The sequence below is a fragment of the Pantherophis guttatus genome, chromosome 1, assembly GCF_059756535.1.
Source record: "Pantherophis guttatus breed Tessera chromosome 1, ASM5975653v1, whole genome shotgun sequence".
Classification (NCBI taxonomy): domain Eukaryota; kingdom Metazoa; phylum Chordata; class Lepidosauria; order Squamata; family Colubridae; genus Pantherophis; species Pantherophis guttatus.
In genome coordinates, this window is record NC_142063.1 from 293,702,240 (window position 1) to 293,717,173 (window position 14,934).

The 14,934-nt window shown below is 38.7% G+C and overlaps 1 protein-coding gene across 1 annotated transcript in view; it reads right to left on the reverse strand.

Annotated features, from left to right (window-relative positions):
* Window positions 1–200: 200 nt before the first annotated feature.
* Window positions 201–14,934, reverse strand: part of STUM (stum, mechanosensory transduction mediator homolog) — a 41,659-nt gene continuing 26,925 nt past the window's right edge. Inside the window, exons 2-3 of the mRNA XM_060692461.2 lie at window positions 8,454–8,633; window positions 201–3,190 (exon numbers count right to left, since the gene is read on the reverse strand). Of these exons, the coding sequence (XP_060548444.1) occupies window positions 3,096–3,190; window positions 8,454–8,633 (275 nt within the window). The 3' untranslated portion in view covers window positions 201–3,095. The remainder of the gene's footprint in view (window positions 3,191–8,453; window positions 8,634–14,934) is intronic.

Consider the following 14,934-nt stretch of genomic DNA (forward strand, 5'->3'; position numbering starts at 1 on the left):
ATCTTAAATACAGCAGCAGTAATTCAAATCCGGCACTAAAAAAATCATGATTGTCTATAGAATGTTGTTAGCTGGCTAATGTGTGAGCAAAAAAGTCACAGTTTAGCAGTCATGTACTTGACAGAATTCTTGAACCTCCTTTTTGGTAGTTGACTTCCAGTTCCTGAAAGCATTTTTCCTGAACAGAAAAAAGCATCATGTTTCACTCACAATATTATGCGTTTATTTTACCATTAATGATTTTCACACAGAAACAGCTATTTTTTTCTTTCAAAACAATCTAATGATATTATGGCCAAAAAAGCAACTGAACCAAAGTCATCATGGTTGAACAAGGACTGGAATCTGTCTATTAAACTCTTCTCATTATGATCTATAAAGACGCCAACAGTCATAACCAAGAATCTGAATGGATGCTGGTAAAAAATAGTTAAGCTCTTATGAGGTCTTGGAATGTATAAGTAACAACACAGCAGAGTTCTGCTCAACAAATTCCACAACAGGGCTTTGTTTCTGTTAACTTCAGTAAATTGTCAGCCTTATTTTTGTAAGTATCTTAAAAGTATTAACTTGTTTTACCTGTAATGAACCCTATGAGCACATATACTAGGAAAGAGAGATATCACACCTTTACTGCAGCTCAGCTACAAATACTATCCATCATTTATACGCACATTTCCAAAATACATTAACATTTACTGGCACAGTTTCTTTGAGGGAGCAGAAAATATTACTTCTTTCTTCTTTCATTTTCCATAGTATACAATAAAATGTTCTCCATATTATAATCTCTTAAAACCCAGTCCTCACACTTTAGAATAAAACATCTGTAAAAAGTAATGGTGGAAATAAAATTTAGCAAAGCCAAATTCTTGCTTCTGGTTAGACAAAGAGTTCACAGCTTCTTTCCAACATTCAGAAGGTAAAAGGTGGCAAAATGCATGAATAGGTAAGCAATAATGACAGGATTTACAAAAGCAGCAAGCTGAATCTTAAATTGGCTGCAGAAAACAGTTATTTAACAAGCACCCAAAAAATCCCACAAGTACATACACAAGCAAGAAAGTTACAACTTGAACTTTCCTGCACTAAAGAATGCCTTTGGGGGGGGCGGGAATCTCCCTTCAAATGTTTGCTTTGATATATTGCACATTATCTATCAATATTTCCTCTGCTTCTTGATATTCACATCAGGACATTTCCTCAAGAAGTGACAAAGGAAGTGAAATATTTCCATGTAGTTCATCCCATAAGATGGAAAAAATGTAACTTCTTCAGTGATGTTTGCGCAAATGTTATCTTCCTCCTCAGCCATATCCCTACCTAACCAGTGGCTTTCTTCCACTTTTGGAATGGCTTGGCTGGCATCCTGGCATGTTGACTGTGCCAGTTCAAAAATCCACATGTCAGAGTCTCCATAAGCAGTTTTAGCTGTCCAAGTGATCAGTGAAGGTCACTCTCTGCTGATCTGCACCTCCGCTCTGCTGGATACTCAACCACACACACAAAAGAAAGAAAGAAGATGGAAAGGAAGTTATTGTTGGGTTCCATTGGAATCCAACAGTATCTTAGGTTCTGGTGGAAAAGGAAGGTTAAACAATCTGCACTAAGCAATAAGATAAATCTTAATATTTTGGATTACTGCTCAGAGCTAATGAAATAGGAGGAGAATATTCTTCTGTGATTGCGCTTAAGAGTGTAGAAATGAATATTAGCAACCAAAGTCAGTCTCTGGGGAATTCTACCATTAATTTTATTTTATTGAAAATTATTTATTTAGGTCAAAGTATAAATGCAAACATAAAAACAATATTTGATTTTTAAAAATCGGGTGTGGAGATAGATATTAAACTACTAGGGTAGAAGGTAAGGATTTCTAGCAACTTTAGACATAGTCATTGCCTTTCTGGGCAAAGTGAAAGAATAAGAAAATAATTATGTACAAGAGTTCCTTGATTTTATTCAGGATACATATCCGAGTTTTCAGAGAATTAATTGTTAAGGACACTCAAAAAGTACCCCTGCTCTGCATCCATGGCATAACATATTAAATTAAAACTTCATTTACACTGCCAACAGTGTTTCCATTCATTTTCTAAAGGTGTTTTCATATGCTGCTCACTTCATCCTGGGACATAACCAGGAGACTGAAATAGCTGTGTCTCAAGATGTTGCAAGCATTATTTCTCCAAAGTTCCTTATATGTAAATGTGGTTTAAAACATGGATGAATAAACTTAAGCACAGCTTAAGGATATATTTTTTTCTGTGATACAAGGAACATCATGTAAATAACAGCTGACACATATTTTGCATTCTAGTCTGCATGCTGATAAATCAGGACAGAAGCTCAGAGGGACACTGAATGTGCTTGGCACATATTCTTCCCTTCAGAATTGCCCTCATTTGTTACTCACCTCAAGTAAATACATTTTAATAGGACTTATTTTTTGTTATTGGTTTTGTCTGGGCTTGTAAATCAGATGTGGGAAAATTACAGAAAAAAGAACTCTGATTTAATTTACAAGTAATGCCACTATTATAATATATACAGTATCAGGTACAGCAGGATCCCAGTATATATATATATTCTTAAATGGAATTGGATTGGAAAGCAAATTAACATTAGGTTTGGATAGGGAGGAGGAATGGACACATTTGAATGCAACATTTGGCATACAAAAAATAATTCCCCACACAGATATTTTATGAAATGGTTGCCCACCTAATTTTTCTGCAGATTTTTTTCTGAGTATGCTTCTAACCCATGCAATTCAAATTTTTTTAAGCTTAAGCAGTTTGTTTCAAGCTTCGTAATGTGAAGAAGCAAAATTAGTTCATAGATTAAGAAACTGAAACATGTGGATCAAGGAATTGTCCTCAGTGATCTCTGGCCAAGGTCTTAAAGATGGGGTTCATGTGCATTATGGTAGGGTTTGCTTTATCGTGATTTACTGAATGAATCACACTTCTTTGGGTTTAAGCAAAGTTAAAAGTGATGATTTAGTAATATTGGTGGCTTAGTTCACAATATCCTAAGCCCCACACAAAGCAATTGCATTATGGTTTGAAATAATAAAAGAATGCAGGCTTAGTTTAGTATTTGAAACATTTTCCCTGAGGAAAAGTGTTTATGTTTAAATTAATTAAATTGTGGGGGGAAATATCAGATAAAAACATACCTTGTGAAACTTGGTTGATCATTCAGAAGAAGTGAAAGAAACATAAAAGAGAAAGACAAAGCCATAATTATAAGAAATTATTCAAAAAAGAGCAAAATGGAAAAACATAAGTACAGTGATTAGCTACTCTCTGTTTATTAAAGAATGGTATTTTAGAATTGAAGCTTTTTTTCCTTTGCAAATCCCTAACTAACAAGAATTTAAATTTGCTTCTAGAATATGCACTGGATATGCATTGAGGGAATCTGAGAAGGAAAAACCCCTGGGTTTGTAAGGATCAGATCAATTAAAATCTTGACTCAACAAAAAAGCAAAAATGATAATATCATGAATAAAACTGTCAATATCACAATGTTTTAAATTAATACAATATGACCATACTTCGTACCCTAAGTACAATTCTAATTGCTATCTTCCCAAAAGAATATTATAGTGCTAAACATATATTAAAATGGCAATCCAAATGAGGAATTAATGGATTAAATGTGCTATCAAAGGATATTGTATTAGCTAGCATAGAGGGGGAAAAATTTAACAGAGAACATGGTAAAGGTAAAGGTTCCCCTCGCACATATGTTTGTTTGTTTTTTATTTGATTTATATGCCGCCCTTCTCTGGAGACTCAGGGCGGCTTACAATGCATTAAGCAATAGCCTTCATACTTTTGTATATTTATACAAAGTCAGCTTATTGCCCCCACAACTGGGTCCTCATTTTACCTACCTTAGAAAGGATGGAAGGCTGAGTTAACCTTGAGCCTGCTGAGATTCGAACTTACAGTAATTGCAAACAGCTGGTGTTAATCACAATGCTTTTAGGCTGCTGAGCCACCAGGCCCAGTTGTGCTAGTCATTCGACTCTAGGGGGTGGTGCTCATCTCTGTTTCAAAGCCGAAAAGCCAGCGCTGTCCGAAGATGTCTCCGTGGTCATGTGGCCAACATGACTAAACGCCAAAGCTGCACGGAACGCTATTACCTTCCCACCATAGGTGGTCCCTATTTTTCTACTTGCATTTTTTACATGTTTTTGAACTGCTAGGTTGGCAGAAGCTGGGACAAGTAACGGGAGCTCACCCCGTTACACGGCACTAGGGATTTGAACTGCCGAACTGCCAACCTTTCGATCGACAAGCTCAGTGTCTTAGCCATTGAGCCACCGCATCCCTATGCGTCCCTACCTGTCAGAGAACATGATAGAGTGATAAAACGTCATGTATAGTATAGAGAGGAAAAAATTATCCTATATATAAGGAGTTAGCATTAAACTAGTGGAGAGTAATTAAAGGTGTATTTTTTCTCATAGAGTAGTTAAAACCATCAAACTTAGAATCACATGATAGCAGTCCCCAACTAAGATTATTATATTATAAATGGGCAACTTCTCAGGATATTAATAAAATGTGTCCAGGATCAGAGGAAGTTTGCCTATGGGAAGTAATGACAAGGCCCCTTTCAGTTCAAATTCAGGCTTTATATATGCCTGAGATGGCACTGATTATACTTATGGACCACCTCTGACAATATCGGATATAGGACATGTAATTCTGCATGCCCTCCTTGGCCCCTCAACAACTTTTGATACTGTTAGTCATGGTATTCTTCCGGACTGGGTCTGAGAGTTAAGAATGGAAGGGACTGTGCTACAAATAGTCCTCAAATTACAAGAGCAATTGGGACTGGGACTGCCATTGTTAAACGATACAGTTGTAAAGTGCAACAACATGTGACCAGATCACTTAGCAACACCTATCCTAGCAATCCCAGTTGTCATCATAACCCCAGAAGGTCATTAAATGGAAACAAGGGAGTCCCAGGCAAGGAGCAGAGGAGGGGGTTGCTGGTGAGAGGGTGCTGTGCAGAGGCAGGTGCCATAGGCAGACACTATGTTATGTGGGCAGGATAGCAGGGCTGCAGGAGAGCTGGCAGAGGGCTCGCGTGGGTTACCAGAGGTTGCAGGTAATGAAATGGTATGTGGGAATGAACCTGGGAGGCAGGGCAAAGAAATATAATGCAAGGAATGGCCAGATAAGAAAGCACATAGGCTGCAGCTGTATAGCAAGGTGAAGCAAGAAACTCCCTGAGTTCTTGGGCTGTAAAGGTGATGGCAGGAAATTTTCAGATTTGCAAGATTCTATTGTTGTAGCTTCATAATAAAATAGAATTAGTTTATTTGGGTGTGTTTCCTGTCTAGTCTACTTGGTAAGACTGAAAAGTGGATTCTGGAGAACACGAGCGAGCTAGTAAGGGCTGCTGTTGTGGCCTGTCAGCAGCCTGTGCACTTAGTAGCTGATTCCGACAGCGAGGAGGCTGGTGTGGTGCTGCGCCAGCAGCCTGTGCAGTTGGCACTTGAGTCAGACAATGAGGAGGCTGGAGAAGAAGTGGTGGCAGAGGCAGGGATTCAGCCAGAGTCTTCAGAACCTCCAGAAGCTCCCATAAGTGAAGAGGAAGAAGAGGAGAAACCTCTTCTCAATGCACGAGCTGCAAAAAGGCAGGAGTGGCTCCTCAAGAGGAGATCTCCTCGAGAGTAAGGCTTGGGGCTAATTGGCCATTCCCCTAGCCTATTTAAGGAAGGACGACGACTGATGCAATTTGCAGGAAACAACTTCGTTCACATTCCTTCACGTCTTGATTCGGCTCTTGTTTCTCTCTTATCAGTTTTCCTGCAAATTTCTTCTGGGCATTCTGCCAACCACAGTAAGATTACAGTTATCTGAAATATTGTGCCTCAGAATTGATTTATTATTCTTTGGATTCTTGTCGGCTGTTAATGAAGTTAAATTAACAGCCTTTGTTCAGAAAAGACTGATTTAAATTAGTAAACTAAGGTTTGTACGGATTTTGTGTGTACTGTGTTCTTTGGGGTCCATAGCTGGGGCAGAACAGCTGCAGATGGATGCCAGGGAGTGTGAGCAAGCTAGCGAGGGACTCCAGTAGGTGATGGGAAACATGGGAAAGCTGGCAGAAGGTGTGGGCAGGGTGCGGTGAGCAGGTGTGCACTATGGAGTGCGGGCAGGAGGGGGCGCTAAGCAGTAGTGGGGTTCAAACCCAGTTGCTACTGGTTCGCTCATGGGAGCACACACCACTCATGTGTGATGCTTCTTCACATGCGCAGAAGTTTCTGTGCATATGCAGAGATGACCGGCTGGGTGGGTGGAGCCTCCCGCCACTGCCGCTACCGGTTCGCCCCATCCGGGGTGAGCCGGTAGCAATCCACCACTGGCGTTAAGGAATATGATATCTCTGTAATGGGCTCCCGGAGAAAAAGAGGTAGGGGCAACTTACTGGACTCTGCTTGTGGGAATCTGACAGAAAAGTTCACAAGTGGTGATCACAGGTCACAGCTCCCTGCAACAGGCTACTCATGAGCCAGGCTCTCAAGTGCCTGGATTGCAATCATGTGACTGTGGAGATGGCTAGAATTTTAAGGACCAGTTTTAAGTTCATATTTCAGTGCCAACACACAGTTGTTGACTGAATGGCTGACAACTATCATACTGTAGTTTCCAAGTTTCTCTGGGATTGGGTGCAGTTGTGTTGGGAGGGAAAGCATCCTGACACCTGAAACCCTCATTTTGTAAGAGCCCTTAGGATTCAACACATTCCCCATTCTTATTTAACATCTACATGAGGGTATTATGTGAAGTTATCTGGAAATATTGTTAGGGAGTGTCAATATGTGGGTGACATCCAATAGTCTATTTCAATCCCAGGCTCATTGGGCAACACTGCCAATATTTTGTAGTGCCTCAAGGATGTTGGATCTGGATACAGAGGAACAGGATCAGGGTCAACCTGTCCAATCCTCAGCAGTCAGGGAAGCAAGAGTCACATTAAATGTCTTTAATTATTGTCAGGAAATAAGAGGTTAGGATATAGAACCTTGGAAACCAAAGAATCCAAATTCCTACCTACATTTAGGAATGAATGAATTAAGGTGGGATCACTGAATTATTGAGCCTTTTTCCCAGATTGTGAAACTGAAGCACTAACCACCCTTTTTCCCAGATAAGCCTGACACTGAAACAACCATCTGCTCTTCATTAGTTATGTTTTGAAATACTTTTGTTTTCATTCTCAGCCTTGGTGAGTTTTTTTCACAAGCCTAGCAACACTGAATGGTTGAAGATGCAAAGACCTTCTGTTTTAGAGATTTTCTAATATTAGTTCTCAATTACATTGCAGTAACCCAGGCAGAATTTGGGGGGTTAGTGGCAGCTATGGCCAAGAAAGCTTTCTGCACAAATACATTTGGTTAGCCAATTACGCTCTTTTCTGATTTGGGAGGCCTTTCTCATAGTCTTTCAGGTTTTAGATATTTTTATTTACTACTGCAACATGCTCCAGCTGGGGTTGCTCCTGGAAGTTGCAGTTGGAACGAAGCAGCATGAGTAGCTGCAGATGCATACCATTTCACCCATGTGACAGTTGCAATTCAACATGCTAGTTGGCACCTTCATGAATTGGGGTCTAGTTACCTACATGAGTATCTTTTTCTCTCTGTGGTTTGGTTGTTTGCTTGTTTAGTAAATATTGTAGAATAAGCATGCTCCAGATCCCATAGATGAAGGGAGTGTTATCTTATGGGACCCCAGAGACCCCTTCTCTTTGTCTGCCACTGCCCTCTGAAAGAGCATTACTTGGGACCCAGTTGTCTTTAGGAAAGCCTTGAAGATCTTGCTTTTTGATCAGGCCCCTGGATAGGCTCCTTTGTGACCCAGTTTATGATATTTGTTAGCCATATAATTATATTAACATTTCCCTAATGAGAAGCTCTACTGGTACATTGTTTTTTGTTAGATTTGTTATGTTTGTTTAATCTGTTTTTATTATATTGCTGCATACTGCCTAGAATTCCTTTGGTAATTGAGATGGCCAAACTGATTAATTTTTTAAAAAATGGATAAATCGTGATTGCCTTTATGCACCATTTATGGTTACTGGGAGCCAACTGCTTGACTAGTATAGAGAACAAGTATGGTACATTTATAAAAGAATGTGAAAGAAAGTGTTTTGGAGGTCACTCCATGACAAAAGCTGATCTCTATATCCTAATGTTGTTTTTGTTCAAAGAAATATTAGGGAAAAAGAGAAGGAAGCATCTTTAGCTTGTTTCCGCAAATAGATTCCATCAAGGTATCAACTCACACAAAAAAGAGATTTTAGCTGTTAGAGAACTATTTGATTTAACTAGGACCCACTTCTATCCCAATTCCCACAAGCTCACTTTAATTCTTAATAATTAGAATAACAAACAAAAATGAACAAAAACTTACTGGCAAGAATGACCATGTCCATCCCCCAAAATATACTCATGATCCAGCCAACCATCACAATTGCTGTGAGAATCTGAATCAGAGCTGCTGCAATATTCAACCAGAACACACAACAAATGTGTCTGTCAGGGAGATCCGTCCGGGCTCCACACAAGACTGTGAAAGCTGATACAAATGTCCCTGTAGAAAGGAAGATCAGCATTAAAAACTCAGAAGATAACAAAGGTCACAGACATCACATGAAACACCATCATATAAGAGCAGTAGAATAACTGGCAGGCACAGCCTCAGAAATGATCTGCATTTGTTTCAAGAGGCATACATACATAAATAAAAATATCCACCACATTTGAAAACACTTTGCAGCATTTTAATATATTAAAAAGCTTATTATTTACTGCTTAGAAAAAGCTTATTATAGGACCCTAGAATAGGAAAGGAACAAATCCACTAAATTTTAGCCTCCTACTCCTACATAGCAAATCACAATCACTGTTTCCACAGATCAGCCCACATAATCATTAATATTGTTATACAAAAAGCATCTAGAAGTTAGGTGCTAATTAAATTCATTAACAGTCCTGGAATATATGTGCTGTTAGGCTATAAGATGAGCCATAGATTTATTTGCTTATTTAATAGAGCACCAGATTTCAGTTTTATTTTTATTTTATTTTATTTTATTTATTTGTCAAGCATATATAAGATAACAGGTAAAAGTATAAACATAATTTGAATACATGAAAAGAGTAAGAGTAAAAAGGAATATTAGGACAGGGACGGTAGGCAAGCTGATGCACTTATGCACGCCCCTTACAGTCCTCTTAGCAGTGGTGATTGTTCCCGGTTCTGTCCGGTTCTTTAGAACCTGTAGTAAAAGCGGTGGGAGGTTCCGCCCACCCACCCGGACGTCATAATTGACTATCTGCGAATGCGTGTGCTCCTGTTGCGAACCAGTAGTAAAGGTAAGTAGAACCCATCCCTGCCTCTTAGGAATGGGGTGAGGTCAACAGTAGACAGTTTAAGGTTAAAGTTTGGGGGGTTTGGGGAAGAAACCACAGAGTCAGGTAGTGCATTCCAGGCATTGACCACTCTGTTACTGAAGTCATATTTTCTGAAATCGAGTTTGGAGCGGTTTATCTTGAGTTTGTATCTATTATTTGTTCGTGTATTGTTGTGGTTGAAGCTGAAGTAGTCATTGACAGGTAGGACATTGTGGCAGATAATTTTATGTAATACACTTAAGTCAGACCGAAGTCAGCGTAGTTCTAAGTTGTCTAAGCTCAAAATTTGAAGTCTGGTGGCATAAGATATTTTATTGATTCATTTCTGAAAATTCAGAGTCATTTCCTAACACAAGTAGGTTTTGTGGATACTAGGCAAGAGTTTAGGCATTACTATATAAGTATTATCTTGTTTATCACCCAAGTGTGTAAAACCACCCTTCCACCTTTGTATATGTACCTCCCAAAGACCACAGATGCCCAGAATCAGTTCAGAAGCAAAGCAGGGAGCAGCAGGAGTGGGAAAGAGCTGCTAAGACCCAGAAAAGGAACATAATATTGAAAGTGGTGGGTACAGAAGAAGAAAGACAGGAGAGTCTTCCTGCAATGCGAGACTTTTCTATGGTCCTTATTTTCCTATTGAATTAATTTGTCTTATTTTCTGCACTGTCATCAGCGGTGGGTTCCTCCCAGTTCGGCCGAGCCAGTAGCGGTGATGATATGATGTCATCGAACCGGTTTTCTTTGTTCAGGAGCTGGGCCCTCCCGCCCCCCCGCATTATTCTTACCTTTTATTTGGCTCCGCCTCCAATCTATTCGCTGCCTCCCAAGTCCCAGCTGATTGGCTACAAGGAAAAAAACTGTTTAAACTCTTGCCATGGGGCTTCAAAGGGCCGCCCTACAGCTGATCAGTGTTAAAAGGCAGTGTTGTGGTAGACCAGTGTGCTCGAAAAACAAATGGATAGACTGGTGTGCTCCAAAAACAAATGGGTAGACTGGGGCCTCCAAAAACAAATGGGTAGACCGGAACGCTCCAAGAACAAATGGGTAGACCAGTACGGTTCTGCAAGTAGTTAAAAGCCTGGTAAACCAGTACCTCTGCTAAATCCTAAAGAATTGTCACATGACCATCAAACCACACCCACAAAATAAGCCAGCCCACAGAACAGATAATAAAAAATTTTAGAACCCACCGCTGACTGTCATTATTGTATTACTGTATTGAATCAGTAGCTACTGAAGCCAAAGAGGAAAATATGCCACTCTAAAAGAGAAGTCCTGTTTGCTTTGTACAATGAATTCTTCAGAAGCAAGTAAAACAATTAAAACAGAGCATGTGGTCCACCAAATACTGTACAAGTCTCATTTTTTTAACCACACCAGAATTGTCTTTTATTATGTATGTTTGGAAGAAATTAACCTTTTGGATGGAGCAAATTCTGAAGGTTAACATAACCAAAATAAACAACAGTGATTATAATAGGCAATGACAGTGCAGAAAATAAGACAAAATCACATTGTAAAAGCAAAATCCTCATTCCCTCCCCACTCCTGAGGGAAGGATATTGCAAAATCTCCATTCCCACCCCACTCTGGGGCCGGCCAGAGGTGATATTAGCCGGTTCTCCGAACTACTCAAAATTTCCAATACCGGTTGTCCGAACTGTTCAAAATTTCCGCTACCAGTTCTCCAGAACCTGCTGGATTTCATCCCAGCTAACATGTGGCAGTTGAGAATCAAACTATTTGAATTTCTGATTTAGAATTTAACTCAAAATTTACTTGATCATTCAGATATGATTTTAACTCCTGGGGGACGAATGGCAAAGAGAAGACAACTGTGAGTTCCTTGGAACCTCTCCATATAAGGACAGGATGGGAGATCAATCACACAAACTCTGGATGATTGCTCCTCACAAGCCAATCACAGGACAGAGGTTTTCTATGAATTGGAGCACTGGGAGACAAAGGTTTAGCCATCTTCCCCACAACTGCAAACGAGCTTTTTCAAGGACGCTAAGATTGCAAACCTCCCTTTTTAATCACTTTTGGAAATTTCCTATTAACTTTAAAGCTATCAGAATAAAAAGTTTCAAATATCTTCATTGATGAGTTTATTTTAAGCTTTGAACCAAAGAAAAACTATTTATAAGCTTAAAGAAATTGAAAGAGATAGTAAAAAGCTATACAGAGAAAATTGTTAGATTTTACTATTATAATCAAAATTCTTAATAAAACTATATATAAATATACTAGTTTGAAATTCAATATTTAAAACTAGAGTTACCAGGGAAACGTCTGGTTTGACAACTTCTCCGTATTCCATAATGGAATAAAAATAGCAAAACCCCAAAAGGAATCCAAAACAGGTACAGATCAATCTGCCTCTATAATGGGATGAGTATATCAAAACATGAAAATCAAAATTTCAAAATCTAGAAAATGAATAGATTTATTCCATCCTTAGTTTCTAAGGAATCATTGTAGCAAGTTAAAAATTCTCCCACCCCAAAGCCTGTTCAAAAACCCCAGAACCAGAGAATGTCAAACATGGACAGTTTGCTTTTCCACTCTTTTGAAGGAGGCTTGACACAGTTGACAGCCTGTAAGAGAAAGCTCCCAAGCTTGTCTACCCACTAAGTGTCATTGTTCTTAATGTTCTCCTCCTTCCAAGTTTCATGGATCTCAGCCCACAAACTGCTGAGGATAATGTAACAAGTCATGGGGAAGCTTTGTTAAAAGGACAAGAAATTACCGTAAATTTTAAAGTGCACCACATCATTCCTAACCTTATAAGGAAATAGCTATTTATTCCATGAGCAAAAAAGGAGTAATAAAAGGGATTGAAAAATAAAAACAGATTAAAATCTCACTATTGTCTCAGACTTCTAATTAGCCAGTGAATTGCTTTGCAAATAAAGAAATTATACCTTTAAAAGAATAAAGAGGTCAATGAAACACAAAACAAAGTACCTAATTACTAATATAGTGGTAGAGTGGCTGGTGATTCAAGCGCTGGCACTAAGCCTGATCTGTGCATTTTGGCTCAGTATCTCAGCATTCGCTTGATACTATGCTGGGTTATTTTACTGTTCCAAATGTTCATTCCCACACTTCTCCAACAGAGATACAAATTAGGATGACTAAGACCTTATAAGACAGTAGTTGAATGTATTTATCCATGCCAAACACACACACACACACACACACACATTTTTAAAAGTATACAATTTTTAACAGGAAGAAATCTGTCTCACAGAAAACCAGAATTCACACTTTGTTTTAAAACTTACTGTTTTTATTTTACTTGCTAATTCTAACAGATTACTGTATGGACATTTCTGATTAATTTCTCCTCGAAATCAAGTTTATTTTTTTCCTCTTGTAAGAAGCAGGGAAGAAAGCCAAAGAAAACATACATTCTTTCCTAACTGAGCTGAAAGGGAAAAAAGGGAGCCTTACTTTCAGATGAGATGCTAAATATACCATAGACAAAAACAGTACTGTATGCCACTAGTCTCAATCTGCATTCTTCTGAGGCTGGCAGGTGTAAAATAACAACAGTGATTTTTCTGTATGCTCTGCTGTAGTTACATTAGATTTAATGCAGATCCAAGCACTACAAGACATTTAAGGCAGTGGTGGGTTGCCCCCGGTTCGCACCGGTTCTATAGAACTGGTAGTAAAACCGGTGGGAGGCTCCGCCCACCGACCCCGACATCATCAAAGCGCTTTTGTGCATGTGCAAAAGCTTCTGCGCGAGCGAAGCGAGCCCACATGCGCAGCCCCACTGCAAACTGGTAGTAAAGGTAAGTAGAACCCACCCCTGATTATACACGCATAATTTATCGGTAAGCAAGTGGGGTTGCAAAAAGAAACTTAGTTTTCTGCTTTTATATAACGAAATAGAAATCCCTGAGTTGTTCTCTGGTATCCTCCTTCATAAGGGGATATTATAGGTGAAGAGTGGGAGACACTTTGGACCTAGAAGCATATAGGTAGACCTTGACTTACAACACTTCACTTAGGGACTGTTCAAAGTTACAACGGCACTGAAAAAAGTGACTTATGATCATTTTTCAGACTAATGACCATTATAGCATCCCCATGGTCACGTGATTTATATTCAGATGCTTGTCAACTGACTCACATTTACGACGGTTACAGTGTCCCAGTGTCATGTGATCCCTTTTGCAGCCTTCTGTCAAGCAAAGTCAATGGGGAAACCAGATTCACCTAACTTAACCATGTTACTAATTTAACAACTGTAATGATTCACTTAACAAATTCACTTAGCAAGAAAAGTCGTAAAATGGGGCAAAACTCACTTTACAAATTTCTCACTTAGCAACATAATTTTGGGCTCAATTGTGGTCATAAATTGAGAACTACCTATATAGGCTTGGCTGGGCTGTATTGCTTCTGACTCTACAAGGAGGTTTGTATCTGGACGACAGAAACAAAGTACACAGAGAAAACCTGCAAATCAATATTAAAATATTTAAACTATTCTTCAAATGTGCTAGATTTCTGAGTGAGAGAAACAAAGAATACTTAGCCCCTTATATTTCATAAAAGTTGCCTTAATTACTTTTTTTTAATGCATATAAATGCATATAAAGCTGGGAGGGTCAGAAAGTATGGTTTCAATAAGGCCCACCCATGTAATTACCTCCATAATTAAGCAGTTGTACAGAAAAATAATCTTACAAATAGTCTTGCAATAATCTTGCAAAAATATTTCAGCAACAAATCTTCACCCACAGTTCAAATAATACAGTCCCGTACAATAATGAAACAGAATACAAAAAATATGCTGGACTATGGAATTACAGTCCAACAACATATGAAATTGCTGACAAATACAGCTTGGTGTACTCTGAAGGTCACAACTTTTTAGAAATCCTTTGAAATAAAAATAGCAGGGCTATTATCCCATCTATAGGTTTTGACATGTAAGAATACTGACAATTCCAGGCTGCAGACATTACATCTAAACAGGCAAAGACATATATTTTCTATAATAAAATGGAACATTACAAGCCCCGAGATTAGATAGGGCGTGATCTATTAGCTTTTTGGAAGACTTTGAAGATACCAATGTATTCCTGGGCATGGTTGTCACATGGTTAGTCTGAGTCAATGTAGTGGCTGTTATGATTTTACTATAAAATAGTTTTTATTTTGGCTGCATGTGTTGCTGTTTTAATGCTTTCTGTATTGTTGTATTTATATGCTATTAGCTACCTACAGTTGCTAAGGCAAGATGGGCAGCCATATAAGCTAAATTAATAATAATAACAAAAACCACTCTTTGTGTGAAATCTAAGATGGCTTACTTCTCCTAATCCTGTATGCAAATAAGAATCAACAACTTGAACTATTTTCATGGCAAAGGCAATCAAAATATCATCGAAGGAATCAAAGGTAAAATCAATAACATATTTTCATTTGCTAATAGTTATGGTCAAAATACA